General features: G+C 43.3%; 1 protein-coding gene across 1 annotated transcript in view; it reads left to right on the top strand.

Moving 5' to 3' along the window:
* SPATA9 (spermatogenesis associated 9) overlaps positions 1-23,520 on the top strand; it is a 46,653-nt gene that overhangs the window by 19,592 nt on the left and 3,541 nt on the right. Inside the window, exons 3-4 of the mRNA XM_075541292.1 lie at positions 2,478-2,540; positions 8,824-8,919. Coding sequence (XP_075397407.1) covers positions 2,478-2,540; positions 8,824-8,919 — 159 coding nt within the window. The remainder of the gene's footprint in view (positions 1-2,477; positions 2,541-8,823; positions 8,920-23,520) is intronic.

Here is a 23,520-nt window from a genome sequence, read left to right as displayed (position 1 = left end):
GGTTTGAGGAAGTAAATAAAGTATACTTCACCTTTTTCATTCACTCAACAAACATTGACTGGGACCTGATGTGTAAACGCACCATTTTAAGTAACTCGGGAATTCAGAGGGGTCTCTCCCTGGCCCTAGGGACTGTGGGGATGATAGACCAATTAACAAACAAAGTTAACGGTGAGTCCCAAGGGCATGATCAAACGTGCTAGGAAAGAAGGGTATGAAAGTCAACACAGGTGTTCAACAAAATATGATACTGGCCGCGAGGCTTGACGGAGGAGGAATTAGCCGATGACGAAGCAGAGGCATCAATCCAGGGAAGTCAGATCGCTTTCTTTCCCGCAGACATGTAGTAGGCTCACAGCGAGTTGCTAAGCAGAGTTGGGTTGCTGTCAAGTGACCTTGAATCAGACAATGAGACGCTGCACGGTGCTAGACTGCCTTCACAAGCATTGCTAAGATGAGAAAGGCCATGGCTTGTGTGGAGATGGTAAGTCCCATATGCCTGGAGTGAAACAAGAGTGCGCGGTCCTGGCTGGGTTGGACTTTCCCAGAGTGCTTAGGGAGGGGCTGAAAAGAATAAGTGTGACGTGGGTTATATGAAACACCTATTGTGGAGAATTGGATTGTCACCTAAGTTATAGCAAGGAAGAACATATCCCATCTCCAATATGAAACAGCTTATTGAGAACTGAACTAGCAGTATAGATAGCGAAGATTGTGGCCCAGGGACCCAAAGATACCACAGAGTGATGTGCAATATGTGACAGAAGGTACTGGATTCATTGTAGATATGTGGCCCAGAGTGGATTGAGGGATAAATTCTGTGGCTTGGAAGACCAGCATCAGATCTAGAACACTCTGTGGTTGCTTTGCCATGAACAGGGTTCAGCTCGCCCAGAGTAAATTCAGATTAATTTCTCTAAGAATTGCCAGGCTGCCTGTGCTTTGTGGTATGGGGAAGTAAAGAGAGCGAAAGCCAGAATTAGTGTGCAAGAGAGTATGTGCTGTGGATGTGGGGGAGACACAGGGAAGTGAGTGACCTAGTGAAACTGCGTGTCTCAATGACCCTCTTCCCATGCTGATCCAAAAGGGATGAATGAAGGAGAGATGCAATTATACCAAGATCACCTTAAACAAGCCTGTCAAAGCTCTCATACCGCGTGGCTGGGAAAGCAGGCGGGCGCATCACTTCCCTCAAGAACAGGCGGCAGAGGAGTGCTTTCCTCAAGACACTGACCATCGCCCGGATAGGGTCTCTGCCCCATTTGGAAGGACGCCAGCAGAAAGGTCATCTCAAGATCACTCGATTGCCAGAGAATGAGAGCTGGCTTAGGAGCTCTGCTACACGCTTCCTAGGCCTTTCTGGTGAGATGCCCAGCTCTAGAGCACGCCCCAGTATTATTAGCACATGGGAAGGTGTGCCAAATATGAGCCACAGAAAGACCTCAAGGGATCCTGGTGGCTTCCTGTGACTGGAGTATTGAGCCAGGCACCTCTTGTCGGCCATTTGTTAGCAAAGGCTTCCTTTGCTCCTGGTTCTTTGGGTGGTGAGTCAGGATGCAATCTGCTCCAGGTTCTGCAAGGCACCGACCCTGGGCTCAGGTGGCACTGACAATATCTCCTGGGTTCTATAAGCAGACCCAGCAGGAACGGGAAACTCTGAGTAGAGTTGCCTGGGAGTTGAAACATCCCCCGGCACTGGTACTGCAGCCTGGTGCATCTTCTCGGCTCTGTGGGCTGCCTGGCTGCGTGTGTGCAGCCTGCAGCCGCGCGACGCTGCAGTGACCTAGATAACTGGCTTGGATGCTGACTTCAGCCAAGACATGTCAGCTCACAGACATAGTTGTGGATTTTGGCAGGCCAAGGCAGGGCCACGGGGTCAGGTGCTGCTCCTGCGATAGTCTTTCTTGCATGGCATGGGGGCTGGCTGTGTCCACCAAGTACTGGCCCTGAGGACAGGAGTAGGACAAGATAAGTGGAAACGTGAAGTAAGCCCACAGCTTCTGAAGTGGCTGGACCAGGAGCTGGACCCCGGCAGACGTTTCCGTGTTCATGAAGCGGGTCAGAAGCGCATTTATTTCTCATCCCAACCCTCCGAGGTAGATTTTTGTTTGTGGTTTCAATTCTCAGGCTCAAAGCTATCAGAAAGCCCCGTCAGTCTTTGATAGAGCCGACATGAGGCTTCCTTGGCTGGCAACATTCAAACCTGGGAAGAGCGGGCATTTCCCAGTAAGTAGGACCCTTGGGGTTGGAAGACACACTGCCCCAACTTCGTCAGCCGGTTGGACATGTGGTCCCTTCTAGGGCTACCTGAAGGAGCAGCGCACACATTGAGCTACTCACTCACAGACCTGCAGGTCAAGCCATCTTTCGGGTGAAGGATGAGACGTTCTGTGTTTGTAAAGATTGACGGCCTGGAAAACCCAAAGTGGAATCGACTCAATGGCAGTGAGATTTTTCTTTTTCTTTCTTTCTTTCAGGACTACTTGAATAAAAGCTCGTTCAAGAAGAACCACATTCCCCAGGATGTTGATCGCAGTATGGTAAACAAAGTCAAATCGTTTTCTTTGCTGTAGACTAGTAGTGGGCTCTGTGCACACTGAGTGGCTAAGCAGAGAGAGGTTGCTATCGGTGAAATCTAGTAGCACAGTGAGACACTGCATGGTGCCGAGCCCGCCTCACCTGCCTGAGTTTGAGCCCGTTGTTGCAGCCCCTGTGTCAGTCCATCTCATTGACGGGCTGCCTTTTTCTCATCGACCCTCTACCTAGCCAGTCGGGATGTTCTCCAGGGACTTGTCCTTCCTGATAGCATGTCCAAAGTAGGTGACACAACGTCTCACCCCCTTTCATTCCCAAGGAGCATTCTGATTGTACTTTTCCCAGGCCAGATTGCCAGTTCTGGCAATTGGTGGTGCTTCCAACATTGTCCAGCAACACCATCAGGAGAGAGCCTCGGTTCCTCTTTGTCTTTTGTGGTCATTGTCCAGCTGTCACTTGCACGTGAGGCCACTGAAGCACAAGGGTTGGGCACCTCAGCCCTCAAAGTGCCATCTTTCCTCTTTAACACTTGCCCGAGGCCTTTCGCTGCTCATCTGCTCAACGCAGTGCATCGCTTGGTCTCTTGACTCCTGCTTTTGTGAGTGTTGACTGTGAATCCAAGGGAAACAAAGTCCTCGACCACTTCCCGCCCTTTGCTCCCCGTCAGGCTGTTTCTTCCGAGTGCATTTGCCAGGGTTTCGGTCATCTTTCTGTGGAGGCACAAGCCACACTGAAGGCTTGGTTCTTGATGGGCATCAGGAAGTGCTCCGAGTCCTCTTCCCTTTCAGCAAGCAAGGTTGGGTGAACCTGTCCTAACTCCAGTCAGGATGCCTCATCATTCCTATCGTCCAGCTTCTTAGAAATCTATGTTAGGAAAGACACAATGATACCAAAATCACACTCCTTTCCAAACTCTCATATGACGTGGTTGGGAAAGCAGGCAGGCGTATCACTGTATAAGTAGCAGAAACATGGTTATGTAAATTTCCTAGACTTTTAGGAAACCCTTTTCCTGGATTTATCTGTTAACCACAGTTAATGTTTCCTGTAACACCTATTGAAGAAGCACTGAGGTACTTTGCCAATTTTTCTTTTTGCACACCGCATCAAGATCGCTTTAGCCCACATTAACAAAGACAGAGCTGACCACTCCTCGACCTGCAGTTCATCTATAAGTGGAATTTTATACAAAACTGCTTCTACCTGGCTATTTTGGGAATTGCCTCATTAGTACAATATTATTGCCTCATTAATTTACCTCATTTATACCATCATTACAGGGGTATTAAGATAAGTGCCTATATTTATGAGATGAAGCAGCTACAAAGTGGCATGACCACGATTTATTGAAGGTAAAAATACTAATATCTTTGGCAGGTTCATATTACCAAGTTCAAATATATATATATATGCATAGCATTGATCCCAAGATACTTTAAAACTCAAATATGCAAATAAAATGAAGTTAATGTAATAAGATTATGACAAAAAATTATAAGAGACCCAGAAAGCTAACAAAGCCTCCCATTTACTGAGTTTCTCTTGTGTCCCCCCTTTCTACCATGCACTCTTCCTGCTCAGAGCAAGCTAAAAATGAAGCACGGTGGTTTAGATTTTGAAAAGCATGGATTGCAAATGAGTCATAAAATTGGGAAATGGCTACTTGCCAGTAGCCACATAAATTTTGGAGGAAATGTATTTTCTACAGAGACGATTTGTTACAGATATAACAAGTATTTATTTAAAGTATTAAAATAGCAAAAAAAAATAGTGGCCCCTAGGCAAGTTTCAAATTCATTACTCAGAAACATGTGGTTCCCTTTGTAAATTGTCACCAAGCTTATGCCAGGAGTCCTGGCCACCGCCTTTGTGCAGAGAAGAATGGCTTCATTGGGTTTTCAGCTGACCTTTGGGAAGATGGCCAAGCCTGGAGATTCGAAGGCCCCTGGGTGGCTTTGAGCCGCGAGCTCTTGGCCAGCAGTGCAGCATGCGACCCATACCGCCAGATATAGTGTATATCAAATCTATACTGATTTAGACTCGGATTCATTCTAGTTACTGTAGGTGACCCCATCTGAGAAAGAAATAGAGATACAGTTGCTCATGCAGATACCACTTTCCTTCTTTAACGACATGGTCTGCTGTTAGGTCCTGTCCAGGTGCTTCTGACTTGCTGGACAGTTGAACCAAATGCTCCCAGCCTTGTGCGCTCCTCACAGCCTCTACTGCTTTGAACCCGTTGTCGCAGCCACTGTGTCAATCCATCTCGTTGTGGGTCTTTTTTTTTTTTTTTTAGTTGCCCCTCCACTTGACTAAGTTTCATGTCTCCAGTTTGGTCTCTCCGGATGACATACTCCAAGTACAGGAGACAAAAGCCCCACCAGGATTGCTTTTAAGGAGCATTCAGGCTGTACTTCTTCCCAAGCAGAACTGCTCATTCTTCTGGTCTTCGTGGGATATGCAATGTTCCTCCCCAGCACCGTCGGTCAAACACATCACTCCTTCAGTCTCCTTGTGCCTGTGACGTGATCAAAAGTAACCGCTTTGGGGTTAGACACACCTTAGTTTTCAAAGTGACATGTTTGGTCTTTAGCACTTTCAAAGGTCTTTTGCTGCAACCTAATGTTATTTTATTTCTTGATTGCCACATCCCCAGACATTGACTGCGGATCGAAGTAAAAGAGAATCTTTGATAAGCTCAACCTTTGACGTGATTGACTCCGGCCATTGGCACGTGCGGCTGCTCGTGTGTTCACAAACTCCTGAGTCCTTTTCCTCTGTGAGACGGCAGATTGTTGGGCTGGGGAGGCTTTTCATAATCTCTGTTCTCTTCCTGTCTGGGTTTGTCTCCTTGTCACCTCATAGTGGGATTCAAAGGCATTCTCATGTTACCGTTTTCTAGCAAGAGGAGAAGAGTAGCAGCTATTGCTTCATTTCTTTGAAATTCTCTCCAGAAGCCAGGCACTCTGGGAAATTTTCCAGAATTTTCCACCCCTGCGCCTATCTCTACATCTGGGAGCTGGTGTGGCCTGAAGAGTGGAGGAGAAAATAAACTCCTCTCTGTCTGCTAGGCTAGAGTATCCTGGCTTCAGCATTTCCAAGTCCTTCAAAAGGGAGCCAGGGAAACTGGGATGGGGTTTTCTGCTCCGCACTCCGTAGGGGCAGCAGTCACAACCAACACTGTACATCAAGATGTAAAGCACGCACAATCTCTAATATTTATAGCATGTGTTCTGTGGTCCTAAAGTTTGAAAATGGAGGGGGCAAGAGAGAGTTGAAGTCTCTGGACCTGTGTTTTTTATTCATAGTCTTGTCAGAAGATAGCTTGAGACAATGCAAGTAGTCATCAACTGAAGGTCTAGCATGTAATTGCAAAACCTGAAATCGAGCCCATTGCCATTAAATTGATTCTGACTCATAGTGACCTGATGGGGAGACAGAATGGAACTGTCCCAGGGGGGTTTCAAGGTTGAAACTGGTTCCGAAGCAGACTGCCACATCTTTCTCCTGCAGAATAGCTTGTGAGTTCAAACAGCCAATCTTGTATTTAGCAGCTGAGACGCTAACCACTGCACCGTTAGGGCTCCTTACAACAGAAAACAAACAAACAACAAATAAACAAATAGCTCACTGCCATCAAGTACATTCTGACTCCTAGCGAGCATATAGCACCAAGTAGAACAAAATGCCCCTCTGAGTTCACAGGACTTTAAATCTGTGTGGGAGCTGACAGTCTCATCCTTCTCCCAAGGAGCAACTGATGGGTTCAAACTGCTGACCTTATGGTTAGCAGCCCAATGCCTAGCCCAATCCACCACCAGAGCTGCTGTTATAAGCGCTTTATAAACATTAACTACACGAAGTTCTATTACCAAAACATAGCAACTATGAAGAGTTTAGTGCATTCCAACTGTTTATTTTAATCATAAAAATACTGGTCATTTAATTATTCTTTAACTGGTTTAATGGGAAAATAGGATATAATGTACAGTATAAGATTCAGAAAAGTGCCCAGTTCATGAAGTGTGCGCTTTCATGCACATTAGTAACTTAAGCACACCTCAATAAGCTGGAGCCGAGCAGTCTCCATGTGCGGCCTTCGCGCCATGCATCCCACCCAGCACCAACTAGCCTGCCTTCCAACAGCGTGGCTTAGTTTGTCCCATTTTTGTATGTTTCATAAGTGGGCTCTTACTGCTTTATGCTTACCAGGCTGACCTTTGATCTTTTTAATGTTTGAGAAGCGTACTAATAATGTGCACCCAGTCCGTAAACATTTCCCGTGTAAAGGCACTCGATATTTTCAAGCACTTTCTTTTTTTTAATGTATTTATTTATTTATTCAAGCACTTTCTTATGATCTTCACAGTAACCTATGAAGTGGGTTCTACTAGCTCTTCTCCCCACCTTTCGAAATCAGGGAATACCCAATCTGACCAAGATTTCATTGCTTAGTATATCCTAGCCAGGACACAAACCTTTATCTTTCAGATCCAAAGGCATCCTTTTAATACTCTTCTGTGTCACCTCTTCATAAGCAGCATATTCCAAGGCACTGCCCTCACGGCAGCACAATTGAAGGTCAGGTGAAGTGCCACCCTCGCAAGTCCCCAGCCCTGCACACAATACCCGGCTTATAGTCGGCTCTGCTACCCACTGGGTAGCTGGGTCGTCATGGACACATCTCCTACCTCTCCTTTTCTGTTTGTCCATCAGAAAAAGGCCGGTGATCACAACCCCACTTCCTGAGATTGTCTTAGGAATTACAGGCGCTAATGTTCATAAAGCACTTCGATCAAGGCCTGGCCCATAGCGCCATGTGAAATAAAGAAGCAAAGCCATTGCTAACTGAGTTGATTCTGCTTCGTGGCCACCCAATGGGTCAGAGTAGAAAGAATGGTCCCTAGGCTTTTTGAGACAAAATCTCTATATGGAGTAAAGAGCCTCTAGCTTCTTCCCTGGAGCAGGTGCTAGGTCCAAACGGCTGCTCTTCTGATTACCAGCTTTCCCTGCTAACACCCCACCCTCCCTGCCCCTCTGCACCCCCCCAACCTGGTGGCCACAGGCCAACAGGACTCTTCATATAGTAAGCTTGTTCAATAAAAGGTTATATCATTATCTTCTTTGGAAGCCACTGTTTCAAAGGCTGCACAGTACACCACTGGATGGATATAGTATCATTTACCTATGAGTCTGCTGCTGGTTCATTCCATTTTTGTCATAAACAACTCTTTCGTGAGGATGTTACTCACTACTTTTTTTTGGTTTTGTGCATTTTCATAGCGCACACAATTTTATTAGTTCCACTCAGCCTGGGCCTTTCAGGGAGCTCTCTGAAGCCACTGATGTCTGGGCTCTTCAGAGGAGCCTGGCTCACTGCCACCCTCTGCTGAACGGGAAAGGAATGCTTTGGGTAATGTCCTCCTTTCTCATCCTATTCAAGGCGACAAGCATGACCTGTAAACAGATTCATCCCCTTAAACTGAATGTGTTATTCTGATATAGTTGAGGCAGAAATGCCTTCTTTTGCCTGTAACTAGAAATATCGGGGAGGAAAATTGTTACTGGCATAAACCTCTACATTTCAGAATAGCCTGCTGGATGTGAGTACTGAGCACCTTTGGAAGCGTAGTGATCATCGAACGTTGCTGCTGCTCTTCAGACAGCTCATGATTAACATTTCCACACAGACCATTAATCTCTGGGAAATGCTTCATATTTTGATTACTGCTGGCTTTAATTGAGGATGTGAATAATTTTGTAAAGAATGATTACATGAATTTAAACAAAGAAAAGACTTTTTCTACTATGCATAGCAGCACCCCCTAGTGACCATAGTTGGTCATTGTAAAAAGTTTTAATGGTAAAAAGTTCTAACAGTATTAAAACCGTTTTATTGGAATATAATTCACAAATCTCACGATTCAGTAGTCAGTCATCTACAGGAGAGTTGTACAATTATCATCACAATAAATTTTATAATACTGTCTTCTGTTTTAGAACCATTAATCCAGTTACTGTCTATTGCTTTACCTATCCTGAATTTCATATCCAGAAAGACATTTAAGAAAAAAAAGTGACAGATTTTTATCAACTTTTCAAAAAGGCTTTAAATAACAAGAAAATATCTTTATTTTAAAAGTAAAAAAATAAACAATGCATTCTCTGAATGTTGGGGGTAGGGGGAAGCCAGACAGCTGTAAACTGAAAGAAATATTTAAATTTTCACTGGACGATAAACCTATCATTGAAGTTTTGTTTTGAGTAAAACTGTTTTCTGCTTCACAGGTCAGAGGTGGTTCTTTGTTTGAAATTATTTCCTTCCCCGCAAAGACTGCTTTAACCAGCATAATGTACGCTTCATACGCAGCACTGATTTACTTGGTAAGTTGAGAAAATTATTAGAATCTAGAAGTGAATGCAATGGTAAAGATTTACCAGTTATTAGAATCCTGAAATAAATGTGATGTTAAGGATTTTCTATGCAGTCTATTCATAAACGGAGGTATCATTCTTTTGTTAAAATAATTTTACACAACAGGTGTCCCTTTCTGATGAGTTTAGGTCAATCTACCACAAATCAACTTGCTTAAAACACTAACATTGTTTTATTTTGATAGTCCCTTAGCATTTGAAGCAAATGGTGTAGTTCTGCTTTCGTTTAACGACAGTTGCTTTGTTGTGGCCATTGCGCTGTCATTACCTGAAGTTCAGGGTTGTATCACTTTGGATCTGTGATTCTGGAAAACACCAGCACTAATGTGCTTTGAGTTAGAGATGTGGATCACAAACACATGGAAGAGTTTATAAACGATAACTAGTGCTTATCTTTTCATCAGTTTCCATTTATATTGTTGTTGTAAATTGTCATCGGATCGGCTCCAACTCACCACGGAAATGTTGCCCGGTCAAGTCACCCGGCCATGCGGCCGTCCTCCGAATGCGGCTCTGTCTGAGGCCATTGTTGCAGCCACTGGATCAGTCCCGCTCATCGAGATGCATGCTTCCTCTTTTTCCCCATCCTCTGTTTTACTGAGCGCAATGTCCTCCTGGTAACACGTCCAATCTAGGCAGGATGAAGTCTTGCCATCCGTGCATCTAAGGCAGTGGTTCTCAACCTTCCTCATGCCGCGACCCTTTCATGCAGTTCCTCATGTTGCCGTGACTGACCCGAACCATAAAATGATTTTTGTTGCTACTTCATTTTGCTACTGTAATGAAGCATAATGTAAATATCTGATGTGCAGGGTGTATTTTCATTGTTAGAAATCGAACATAATTAAAGCATAGTGATTGATCACAAAACACTATGTTGAGAACCGCTCTTCTTCTGTTACTGATAGGTTTGTCTTTGGTAGTCTGTGGTGTTTTTCTATATTTTTCTCTAACATCACCATTCAAGTCCTGCAATTCTTCTTTGAGTCTTTCTTTTTCATTTCCAGCTTTCAGAATTCTATTTCTACTCATGTGTTATTTTTTTGATGTAGAGCATACAGAGAAGAAAAGTGCATAGCTTGATGAATTTTGAATGTAATATCCGAGATTGAGGAACAAAATCGTACTGTCATCCCAGAAGCCACTTTGTCGTTCATTCACAACTGCCAGCCACTATTTTGACATTTAACACCATGCGTTTCCTCTCTCTCTATTTCATGTAGATGAAATCATGTATCATGATGTTCATTTGCCGCCTGTAAGAGTCAGCTGTTCATTTACGTACGTTATGATATGTTGAGTGGGTAAATATTCATCCTACCATGGATACATATAAACATTATTTCCCATGTGGGCTATTACGAGTAGGCTTGTTGGTTATAAATGAGGCATGTGTTCATCCCTGGTGGTGGTGGTGGTGTCAGGTGACATCGAGGTTGTTGATTCATAGCGGTCCTGTGTACAACAAGACGAAACCCTGCCTGGTCCCGTGCTGCCCTCACAGTTGTTTTTATGTTTGAACCCCTTATTGCAGCCACTGTGCTAATCCACCTCGTGGGGGCCGCCTTTTCCCCTCTGTCCCCCACTTTACCAAGCAGGCTGTCCTTCTCCAGGGTCTGGTCTCTCCTGATAGCACGTCCAAATTACGTGAAGCAGTCTCACCACCGCAGCTTCTAAAGGAATATGTTGGTTGTGTTTCTTCCAAGCCCGATCTCTTTGTTCTTGTGGCAGGCCGTGGTACTTGTAATATTCTTTGCCAACACCACCATTCAAGCGCATCGATTTTCCTTAGCTGGTGTCCAACATTCACATGCATGTGAGGCCATTGAAAATGCCTCGGCTTGGGTTAGATGCACCTTAGTCCTCAAAGGAACATGCTTGCCTCTCAAACTAGCAACTTGTCTTGTGCAACAGATGGAGCCAATGCAATGTGTCCTTTGATCTCTGACTGCTGCTTCCATGAGCATTGGTTGCAGAGCCAAGCAAGACAAAATCCTTGACATCTTGAATCTTTTCTCCATTTATCATAATGTTACCTATTGTTCCAGTTATGAGGATTGGGGTCTTCTTTTTTCTTCAGACTGTAAAGTGATTTTATTTGCCTTTCTATGTATATTTTATTTTATTTCTGAGATCACTTTATTGGTAGCTCTCACAGCTTTTCTCACAATCCACCCATCAATATATCAGGCATATTTGTACATAGATCGCCATCGTTATTTTCTAAACATTTACTTTCTATTTGAGCCCTTGGTATCAGCTCCTCTTTTTACCCTCCCTCTCACCCTCCTGACCCCTTGATAAATTATAAATTATTATTATTTTCATATCATAAACCTACCGCTGGCTCCCTTCCATGATTTCTCCCCTCTCTCCTCCCCACCTTCCCACTACTCTCCTGGTATCACTACTATTTCTGTTCCTCAGTGGCTTATCTGACTTGGATTCCATGTGTCCTGAGCTCTTATCTGTACCCGTGTGCATGCTTTGGCCTAGCCCACAGTGAAAGGCAGGGTTGGAGTAGAGATAGGGAGGGCGAGGAACCAGAGGAATGTGTGTTTCATCAGTGCTAGACTTCACAGTGGTTGACTCATCCCATCCTTACAACCCTTCTGTGAGGGGGTATGGGGTCTTTGCTTTGGCCCCCCTCCCCACCTTGTTCTCAAAAATACTTTCTGTTTGTTTTGGATCTTCTGATGCCTGTTAGCTGCTCCTGTCATCTCATGATCGCACAGGCTGGTATGTTTTTTCCATGTGGACTTGTTGCTTCTCTGCTAGATGGTCACTTGTTTAACTTTAAGTCTTAAAATCCCAGACTCTATCTTTTGATAGCTGGCAGCATCAACTTTCATCACCACCACTGAAAAAGCATAGTTAATTCCAGGTCTGTCCGCTGACCTTTATGACTACCTCCCCACTGGTCCTGGAGGGTTCAGGGAACGACCCCACCTAGCCTCAAGTCTATTTGGTGGGGGGCTTCTCAGGGGCATTGTGACTTGGCTTGGCTCCCATTGCTGATCTGTTATGTTCCCTTCTTGGTTTGTCCCACTGTGTGTCCTCAGTATTGTCCTCTGCCGCGGTATGCTGCAGCAAGGGGTTCATCATGTCTCGAGCCATGGTCGGCACTACAGTCTTCTCTGCCGTAGCAGCTCTGTGCAGGGATGGCATCCTCCAGGCGTGGTGTGCCCATCTGAGTTCTATACCCCTCACTCTCTTTTTCCTTCTTGGTTGGCTTCTGTGTGGGTGGGGCAAACCAGCCCCTCTCCCCAACCTGTAGGTTTAGTGTTGTTCTCTGTTGCACACACTTCTAGGGTGGGGGTTAGTTTGGCTGATTTGGGCCATCCCTGTAGCCAGCGCACTGTTCATGTGTTGCTCCATGTTGTTACATTGCCTTGGTTTGGTGCACAGTGATGGGGTCTGCATGCACACTCCCAATTCTGTGGAGACATAAGCAATACTCTCCCCCTGGGTGGGTTAGTGTCCTACTCCCCTGGTGCCATCGTCCTTCCCCATTTCCCCCCATTTTCCCTGCCTCTGCCCCCTTTCCCCTTCTTTGTATTGGACTCGCATAAATATCCTTGGGTGTGGCCTGTCCCCCACCCTACCACTTATACCTCAACCCATATAACGTGAGATAAGTGGCTTTTCTTCTATACCTACTATGCTGATTATACTTAAATCAGTGGACTCATATTGCACTTGTCCTTTGTGATTGGCTAGCTTTGCTTAGCATAATTTCCTCCAACTCTTCCCATGAGACAATGTGCTTCCTGTGATCATCCATGCTTTTTAGGGATGCATAGCACTCCATTGTATGTATGTGCCAGTTTCCTAATTCACTTGTTTATCGATGGAAATTTACGTTGTTTCCAATTCTTTGTGATTGTGAACTGTGCTGCAATAAACATTGGAGTGCAAATGACTGGCCGTGGTTTATTTCTTACCTCTTCTGGGTATATGCCTAGTAGCAGGGTAGCTGGGTCATAGGATAGCTCAATTTCCATTTGCTTTAAACATCACCAGATTGCTTTCCACAGAGGCTGTACAAATCTACACGGCCACCAGCAGTGGTGGAGAGTTCCTATCTCGCCACATCCCTGCCAACATTTGTTGTTCTCTAGTTTTCTGATTTGGGCTATCCCCAAGGGTGTTAGGTGGTATCTCATAGTTGTTTAAATTTGCTTTTCTCTGGTGGCTAATGATTGGGAGCATTTTCTCATATATTTATTGGCCATTTGGATCTCTTCTCTAGTGAAATTTCTGTTCAGGTTTTTTGTCCACTTCCTCAGGGGGTGTTAACTGTTTTCTTCTTTTTGCAGGGTAGGAGGATTGTAGATTTTAATAATAAGCTCTTTGTTGTGTAGTTGCTAAAAATTCTCTCCCATTCTGTGGGTTATCTTGTTACTCTCTTGGTAATAAAAGTCTTTTGATGCACACAGGCGTTTTATTCTTAGTATATCCACTTGTCGATTTCTGGTTTGCTAAGTGTGTACCCTTCCCTATTGCAGTTAGTCTATTAATTCCCTGAGCCAGGTTCCTAGGTTTGTCTAGATTCCTTTGTTGATGGTCTGAGATTTGGGGGTTTTATTCTAGGTCTGTAATCTACCTGGAGTTGCCAGCACCACTTGTTAAAAAGGGGATCCACCTCCCACTTGATGCTTTGGGGGCCCTTGTCAACAAATCAGTTGATAGGTTGATGGATTTACTTCTGGACTTTTTATTTGTTTCCTTTGGTCTGAGTATCTGTCATTATTCCAGCCCCACGCTGTTTTGACCACTGTGGCTGTGTAGGGACGTTAAAGTAAGGTAAGGCTGGCACTCTGACTTTGTCCTTCTTCTTGAGGAGTTCTCTGCTAATTCTGGGCTTCTTCCATCTCCATATGAAATTGGTGGTCCGTTTTTCCAATTCTTTAAAGAGGGTTGTTGGTATTTGAATTAGGAATAGGTTAAACTTAGATAGTGCTTTGGGTAAGATTGACATCTTTACTATATTGAGTCTTCCAATTCAAGAGCATGAGCTATTCTTCCATTTATGGAGTTTACTTTTGGTTTTCTTTAGTAAGGTCCTGTAGTTTCACTTGTATAAGTCTTTTGGGTTATTTTGGTTAAATATATACCTAGATATTTCTATTTGTTCTTGGCTAGTGTGAAGGCCTTCTTGATCTCCTCTTCCATGGGCTTGTCTGATGTATATAGCAAACCAACAGATTTCTGTTTGTTGACCTTGTAACCTGCCATTCTTCCATATTCCTGTTTCTGTCAGTACTCCTGTTGTGGAGCGATTGGGATTTTCAATGTAAAGAATCATGTCTTTGAATAGTGATAGTTTTGCCTCCTCTCCCAGCGGGATACCTTTAATGTCCTTCTGCTGCCTTATGTTGTTAGCTAGGATCTCCACTGTGATGTTGAATAGAATTGGGGACAAGGGGCATACTTGTCTGGTTTCCTTTTTCAGCGGGATTGTTTTAGTCTTTTCTCCATTGACTATGATGTTGTCTGTTGCTTTTTTCATAGATAGCTTGTATTAACTTGAAGAATTTTTCTTCCATCCCTATCTTCTTGAGTGTCTTAATTAGGAATAGGTGTTGGGTGTTGTCAAATGCTTTTTCTGAATCTATAAATATTATGTGTTTTTATCCTTTTTCTTAACAATGTAATGAATAATGTTTATGGATTTCAGATGTTGAACTATCCCTGTATCTCTGTAATGAATCCCACCTAATCATAATGAATGATGTGTTTTCTATACTTTTGTATTCTATTGGCCAATATTTTGTTAAGGATTTTTGCATCTATGTTCATTAGAGATATCGGTCTGTACTTCTCTATTCCTGTGGAATCCTTGTCCTGTTTGGGTATCAAGATTATTCTGGCTTTGGAAAATAAGTTTTGGAGTTTTCCATCTTTTCTATGCTCTGGAATAATGTGTGACGGATTGGTGTCAGGTCTTCTCTGAATGCTTCATAGAATTCTCCTGTGATATCATTGGGTCCAGGAACTTTTTCTTTGGTAGTTTCTTAATAATCATATCTATTTCTTCTCTTGCTGTGGGCCTGTTGAGGTTCTTGACCTCTATCTGGGATAATCTAGGGAGGGACTGTTTTTCCAAGTATTTGTCCAGGTGTCACAGTCCAGCTGCAGCAAGGTCTGGGGGCCCCTCAAGGTGGGTCACGGCATCAGCGAGTGGAAGACAGAAACCACATGACTCAAAGGTTAAGGGTGACTGTTGCAATTTTATTCATGCAAAGCTTCAACTTATATATTCTTTTTCTTGGCTTAAAGCTTAAGGCCTGAGATCATACATTAGGAAATTCTCAGGCCACAAGACCATGACAAGTTATATAAATCACATCATGATTCTTGTTTAAAAATTAGTACATCTTAAAACTAAAACTTTCTCAACTACAAAGGTGATAGACATAAACCTTCTAATAATAACTGAGCAGCACACTTCATCCAACTAGGGTGCATTGTTCTAACTATGAAATCAATAAAGCATTAATACATTTCATTATCAAAAATTACTTGACAGGCTTTGGCTGTTCTTTCTGTTCCTTCTTGGGCTGTTCCTCTAGTGTTTTCATTTCTTGTTCTTTCTTTACCACTAAGTTCCCATAAATTAAACTCCCAAAAGTGTTTCTGTACCAAGGTATGAGTTGCCTCATAATAGGTAGCTTTGCTTCAGTGGACTTCAAACATCACGGAGGCCCTCTTCTTGCTAACCGTTCCATAAAACTTAAACTCCTCAAAGGAACTTGGACACCTTCTTTGTTAACTATTCTTATGCCATTCTTATTATAAGCCCGCGTATAAGGTAAATCAGGGATAGGAACTCTATTTGTCTTTCGGTTATTTCCTGGAGGGGGATGCCATATTTTACTCCCTATGGCGTTAATCAATATAAGGAAAGGGAAAAACCGTGGGAAGAGGATGATAAACTTTTTTAGAGTCTTGCACAAAAGCTTCCAAACGAGCCTCTGAGATTTCCATGGGTTTTGGTTGCAATAGCTCAGCCTGCTCAAGATCTAACATGAATTCCTTAAGGGGGGTTGCTGGCTTCCAGTTTCTAGTTTTATTATACAATACACTTTGCACGCTATCAGGACATGGATCTTTCAAAGCCATAGGAAGGGAAGTAACCTCAACCTCTGGAGAATATTCCTCAGTTGACATCAGTTGTTTCCTAAAAGGGGAAGTGATCAAAATTATCAAGAACCAGAGAGCAGCTACAGTTATCAATAATGATATCAGGCCAATAATTTCAAAGGGTTCACGGAAGAGACTTTCCTTGGTGGAGCCATCTTTGAATGCTCTTCCTCCATGCGCTGACTTTGTCAAGGCCCACGGTTGGAAGTGGTCTCGGCATCCATGTCTTCCACATTGTTTAATTCATTAGAATACAAACTTTCATAGTACTTTTTGGTTATCATTTTAATCTTATTGGGACCCATGGTGATTTCCCCAGCTTCATCTGCATCCTGGTTAAAGATGTTTGCTCCTTCCATTTCTTGATTAAGCTTGACAGTCATCTGTCAATTCCATTGATTCTTTCAAAGAACCAGCTTGTTGCTGCATTGATTTTTTGCATTGTTTTCTTGTCTTCCCACTTGTTTAACTCTGTCTTGATTTTTATGATTTCTTTTCTTCTGTTATTGATGCTGAAGGTTTTGTGATAATGTATAAGGTTTTGTGATAATGTATAAGATAATGTATGATCCGTCATAAGTCTCTCTTCCTTTTTCATATATGCATTAATTACTATTAAACTTCCTCTGATAACTGCTTTTTCTATGTCTCCCAGGTTTTGGTATGTTTTATTCTCATTCTCATTAGTTTCTAGAAATTTTCTAATTCCCTCTCTAATGGGCCAATACCCATTCATGTTGCAGGAGATAAGTTATTCATGTTCTGTTTGCCCTTGGTTTTTTGGCCATCCTTTTGTTGAGCTCCAGTTTTATGGGATTGGTGGTCTAAGAGGAGCATCTGACTAATCTCTATGTGTTTAAATTTATTCAGGCTCAACTTGGTCTTAGCATGTGGTCTATTTTCTAAAATGAGCCAGGTGCACTTAAAAAGAATGTGAATTTGTTTGGCATTTGCAGGGAGAGCTCTATAAATGTCTATCAGGTCCAGTTGCCTAATTGTAATGTTTAGCTCTGTAGTCTCCTTGTTGAGTTTCTTCCCCACTGATCTATATTTCTCTGATAGCAGTGTATTGAAGTCACCTACTATGACTGTTGAGTCTGTGATTTTTTTGTTTTGTTTCATCTTTTAAATAGCTTGTTAGAAAAAATCTGTGCGTCTCTTGTTAGGCACATATATATTTATTATGCCCACTGGTTCCTTTGATCAGTAGATTGTGCCCCTCCTTGTGTCTTGTGGTTTGCACCTTGAGGTCACTTTGTCAGAGATTAGGATTGCAACCCCTGCTTTTTGTAAGTTGCCATTTCCTGATATATTTTCCACCAGCCTTTTATTTTTAATCTATTTTTGTCTGCAAGCATAAGATGTGTCTCTTGCAGGAAACAGGTTGATAAGTTATGTTTTCTGAGCCAGTCTGCTACCCACTGTCTTTTAATGGGTGAGTTGAGGCCATCGACATTCAGATTATTATCACCATCTGTGGATTCATTGCTGTCATCTTGTACATTTTATGTTGGCTGTTTCCCTATCTCCATTCACATCAGTGTGCTGTGTTTGTGTAGAGAGCTGCATTCTTGCCTTTTCCATCTGAGGCAATGTTATTTTACTAATTGTTTTCAGTGTGTTGACTTTTGGGTGGAGATGTGCTATATGGTGGTTTCCTATTTATTCTTGGTGGATGTTGGTCTTCTAACCGCAGTAAGTTGGCAAGGATTTTCCTCAGGGTTGGCTGCTGCATGGTAAATTCTTTAAGTTTTTCCTTGTCTTGGACGACTCTTACCTCACCATCTATTTTAATAGATAATTTAGCAGGGTAGATGATTCTCAGGCTGGCATTTTTTCTCTCAGCTTTTGGAAGATGTCAGTCCACTCTCTTTTCCTCTTCATGGTATTTGCTGATAGGTCTGACCATATTGTTACCTGAACACCGTCGTAAGTGAGCATATTTTTTCTCTGGCTGTTCTTAAAATTTTCTCTTTTTCCTCTAAGTTAGACAATTTAATTATTATATTCCTTGGTGAGTTCTTCCTGGGTTTTAGTCTAGTATGTGTCCTCTCTGCTCCTTGTATGAGTGTCTGATTGTCATTATTAAGGCGGGGAAGTTCCCTCACTAATTTAGCTGTTGACTTCATCATTGTGTCTTGTTCTGGTAGACCAATTATTCTATTATCCCTCTTCATAGCATCTGTCATTGACCTCAAGTTTTCTTCTGCCTCTTTGATTATCTTATTTGACTGTCCTGTTTGTTGAAGTCTACCTGAATATCTTTGAAGTCACTGGCACGATTCTCTGCCTCGTCTAGTGTGTTGGTAAGATTTGTGATCTTGTGTTTTGCTTCTGTTACCTCATCCATTAGTCCTTATATTTCCGTTGGTGAGTGGACTTCATCCCCTATGTAGTGGACTTCATCTCCTCTGTCATTGTATCCTTATTCCACGTTGCTACCCTCATATCCTGTATAACTCCAAGCAGCATCCTGAAGATTTCTTCTTGTGGTGGATCAACGTCTGATTCTTCTATGAGTGTCATTAGGATTACAATTTCCTCCACTGTTGAGTCTTCTTTTTCTGGTTTTTCTTTTTGAGGATGTTGAAGTATGTCTTGTTTGCATGTCTGTCATTTTGGAACTGGGTACCATGTTTCTGGATACCAAGGGGCCCTGAGTTATTTCTCTGTGTGACTGGTAAGAGTATTTTCGAGGACTGCCTGTGGTCTACTATGGTGATGGTTTGGACTGCTATGTAGGACTCAATAGCTATAGTGACTCAATGGCCACTGGGAGTGGGAGGCCTTGAAGTCTGGACCGAGGCAGGTGACTGTAGGTTTGTCACTGGCTGGGTAGGTTGGGACTGCAGTGTGGGCGCGGACTTAGTCTGTACTGTATGGCCACAATTTGAAACCCTTTAAAGACTGTCTATGGAGCCCAGAACTGGTAGAGCCAGTTTTTGGCTTGGACTGTGACTGTTCACTTTTCCCATTTTATTATGTTAAAGTCCTAGGCTGTGCTCTGAAGATTAGTGTTGTTAAATTAATGTTACACTAAATTAATGTTACACTAAAAAACAGAGTTGTGGTGGCTTACATTCAAAGTTACACAAAGGACCACAGCCTGGAATTGAAAGCTGTTTGTTTATAAAAATTTTCTCTCTTTTTATAATGGGCTTGTGGGGTCCCCTGGTACCAGGACTGTGCCATGCTGTCTCCCAGAGAAGAGAACCGAATTAGCAGAATGGGTTTGGGGCTGACTGGAACTAATTCTCCTCTGGCTGCTCTTCTGTGCCAATCCTCTCTTGATTCCTGCATAGCACTGCTGATTGTGCTCTGGGAAACTGTGTTCTAGCACACGTAAATATCCCAGCAACTCTTCAATTGCTGCAAATGATTACCTAATTATCTACTGTTACTCACGCTGGCAGGCGTGAAGCTGGGGAGAAAGGGAAAGGGGGTGACTGATGTAGTCACTCCGTTCCTGGACTGCAGGAACAGGGAGAATAGCCGAGTGGGGACTCTGGTGTGAGGTCTTGTGGCTATTTCTTAGAGGCTCTCCTTGAGCCTGGGCTTATGACCACTTTTAGACAGCAGCCTGGGGAAATTACTGCTCACTGCAGATCTGTTATTTTGGGCACAGGAAGGGATAAGTGGATGCCATCCTGCTGGAACTGTCAAGGGATTAGTTTAGCCCATGGAGAGAGACAGTGAGCTTAGAGCATTTCATGAGTTCTCGAGTTGCTTTATGGGTGAAAATCACATGGGGAGTTCTGAACCAGACCCTAGCACATTGAATCTATTTTTAGTACCCAGCCTCCCAGTATCAGCCTCTTTACCTCTTAATGTTCTGGCCTAGCAACAGGGGTGCTGGGCAGTTAATTCTCCCTGGACGCCATCTTGACTCTGAAGCTGATATGGGTCTTCTTTACATTGAGTCATAATCCATACTGAAGGCTGAAATCCCTGATCGTTATCATCACGTGTTTCAAGTCCTTCTCAATTTCAACAAGTGAAGTTGAGTCATCTGCTTTTAGCCGCTTGCTGAACCTTCCTTCCTCCAATCCTGATGCTGAGTTCTTCATATCATCCAGTTTCTCAGCATAAAGACTGAACTAGCACGGTGAGACAATGTCACTCTGAAGCACACCTTTCCTGATCTTAAACCATGCAGTACTCCCTTGTTCTGTTTGGCCGTCAGGGCTAGGCCTGATATTACAAAGTAAAAGACTGTTATTTAAACTAGCTGGCCATGTAACACATCTTTCTTTGTCCCACGCCACCTGGAGCTAGGTCGCATCTAACAAGTTATAAGGACTCTGTCCTTCGACTACTAAACAAGTAGAGGTCAGGCACAAGTATAGGAGGATACACCATCTCAACTTCTGACCTGCTGGCAACAGTTTCAGGATGCCAGCTGCAAGTTTAGGGGTTTCCCCTGGGCTCTCTCATTTCTGACCTGCTGGATCCCACTACTTCTTTAAGAATAATTTGTAGGGAAGATTCACAGGTAATGCATTAGAAGACATATACATTCCAAGATTTTTAGAGATCGTCTCTCAGGAATGGGAGGCAGACACTAAATTCTTGGGTGAGCTTGGTGTGGGCCCCATAGAAGGGCTGCCTCACAGTGGGTTTCATCTGGAGAGTGGGCTCCTTCTCATCTCTTTTTGGAGCCTTTGAAGATCATCTTCTGTATACAAGACGTTGGATATTTTATTATTGATTTGTTCTTTACATAGTCTTGTTATACAACCCTTCTTTTGGTTACATGGGGGAAAATTCTTGTTATTCTATGGCTTGCCTATTTACTCTTTAGTACTGCCTTTTGAAGCAGAAGTTTTTTTTTAATCATTTTATTTGGGGCTCATACAACTCTTATCATAATCCATACGTACATCAATTGAATAAAGCACATTTGTACATTCATTGCCCTCATCATTCTCAAAACATTTTCTCTCCACATAATTCCCAGGCATCAGCTCCTTATTTTTCCCTTTCCCTCTCTGCTCCCCATCCCTCATGAATCCTTGATAACTTATAAATTATTATTCTGTCATATCTTACATTGTCCAACGTCTCCCTTCCCCCACTTTTCTGTTGTCCGTCCCCTAGAAAGGAGGTTATATGTAGATCCTATAATCGGTTCCCCCTTTTCACCCCACTCTCCCTTTACCCTCCTGGTATTGCTACTCTTGCCACTGGTCCTGAAGGGATCATCTGTCCTGAATTCCCTGTGTTTCCGGTTCCTATCTGTACAAGTGTACATCCTCTGGTCTAGCCAGATTTATAAGGTAGAATTGGGATCATGATTGTGGGGTGGGGGTGGAGTGGAGGAAGCATTTAGGGACTAGAAGAAAGTTGTATGTTTCATTATTGCTACACTGCACACTGACTGGCTTGTCTTCTCCCCGTGGTCCTTCCATAAGGGGATGTCCATTTGCCTACAGATGGGTTTTGGGTCCCGACTCCACACTCCCCTCATTCACAATGATATCATATGATCTTTTGTTCTTTGATGCCTGATAACTGATCCCTTTGGCACTTGTGATCAAACAGGCTGGTGTGCTTCTTCCATGTGGGCTTTGTTGCTTCTGAGCTAGATGGCCGCTTGTTTACCTTCAGGTCTTTAAGATCCTAGACACTATATGTTTTGATAGCTGGGCTCCATCAGCTTTCTTCACCACATTTGCTTATGCACCTGCTTTGTCTTCAGTGATTGTGTCGGGAAGGTGAGCATCATGGAATGTCAGTTTAATATAACAAAGTATTCTTGCATTGAGCGAGTACTTGAGTAGAGGCCCATTGTCCATCTGCTACCTTAATACTAATAAATATATGCACATAAATCTATTTCCCCATCCTCATATATAAATATATGTATGTGTCTTTATTTAGATCTCTATAAATGCCCTTTGCCTCCTAGCTCTTTCCTCTATTTCCTTTTACTTCCCTCTTGTCCCACTATCATGCCTAGCCTTCGTTTGAGTTTCAGTAATTCCTCTTGGTTACATTACCTTTGATCATGCTGTAGCAGACCTCCTACACCCTCCTCACCACCGATTTGGATCACTTGTTGTTCCCTTGTCCCTGGGTTTGTTAACACCACTTCCTTTCCCTCCACCTCCCCTTCTCTCATGTTCCCCCGGAACTATCGGTCCCATTGTTTTCTCCTCCAGATTGTTCATCCAGCCTATCTTATTTAGACAGACCAGTAGAGATAATAACATGCACAAAAACAAGACAGAGCAAAACCAAGCAATAAAAGAAAACAAAACAACAAAAAGCCAATGACAAAAACAAAACAAAAAACCCCACAACACAACAACAAAAAAGAAAAGCTTGTAGTTAGTTCAAGGACTTTTTGTTGGCCATTAGGAATGTTTTCCGGTCGAGTCTTATGGGGTGCCAAACCCTGTCTATTTTTGGTATTACCTGGGGACTTTGTTGCTCTGTTTCCCTTGCTGTTCTGTTGTATGCCCTTAGTGTTTTGCCTCGGTGTGGTGGGGTCAGATCGGGCAGAATTCCCACACTGTGTCTCCCGTGTTGTCCCCTGTAGGGCTATGGGTCAGTGCGGGATGTCATGTCTCATAGTGGGCCAGCCATATGGTCTTCTTGTGGATTGGCTTCTCTGTGCAGGAATATCATCCTCAAGGCTTGGTGGGCCAGGATGTGCTCCACTCTTTCTTCCTCCCCCTTCATTTGCTTCTGTGCTCTCTGATCAGACATGTCCCTCTCCCTGAGCTGCAGCTTCAGTGTTGTCCTCTGAAATAAATTCTTCTGTGGGGAGGGATGTAGTTGGGATTGGGCTGGCCCCTCAGACCTCTCCACTGGTTCCCTACTCCATGCCGGCATGTGAAGCAGAAGTTCTTAATTGTAACTGGAGCCATAATTCAGTAGCGCTTCTTACATCTATTTACCCCAAGGTTTTAAAAATAACTTCCTCCATTATGTTTGAAAGAAACCCTGGTGGCATGGCGAGTTACGTGCTAGGCTGCTAACTGTGAGATCAATAGTTCAAAGCCACCAGCCGCTCCTCTGAAGAACGATGAGGCTATCTACTATGGGATGAGGCAATCTACTCCCACAAAGAGTTCAGTCTTGGAAAAGCCCTGCCCTAACGAGTTGCTCTGAGTTAGAATCGACAGGGGGAAGTGAGTTCTATTTGAAGGAGCCCTGCTGTTACAGTGGATAAAGCTCTTCATTGTTAAAGGAAGGTTCAAAAGGGTTCAAAATCACCAAGTGCTCCGTGGGAAAAAAGATTTGACAGTCTGCTTTCATAAAGAACCCACACTGTGTAGTTCTGCCGGGTCCTATAGGGTCCCTATGAGTTGAAATTGGCCAGACAGCAGTGAGGTAGGGTGAGTTGTCTTCCAGGAACCTCATTATTTTACCTTTTGCTTTTGGGATTTATAATCCATC

Source organism: Tenrec ecaudatus, chromosome 2 (genome assembly GCF_050624435.1).
Source record: "Tenrec ecaudatus isolate mTenEca1 chromosome 2, mTenEca1.hap1, whole genome shotgun sequence".
Lineage (NCBI taxonomy): Eukaryota > Metazoa > Chordata > Mammalia > Afrosoricida > Tenrecidae > Tenrec > Tenrec ecaudatus.
Note: the sequence above shows the minus strand (reverse complement) of the source record. Positions and strands in the feature narration are given on the sequence as shown.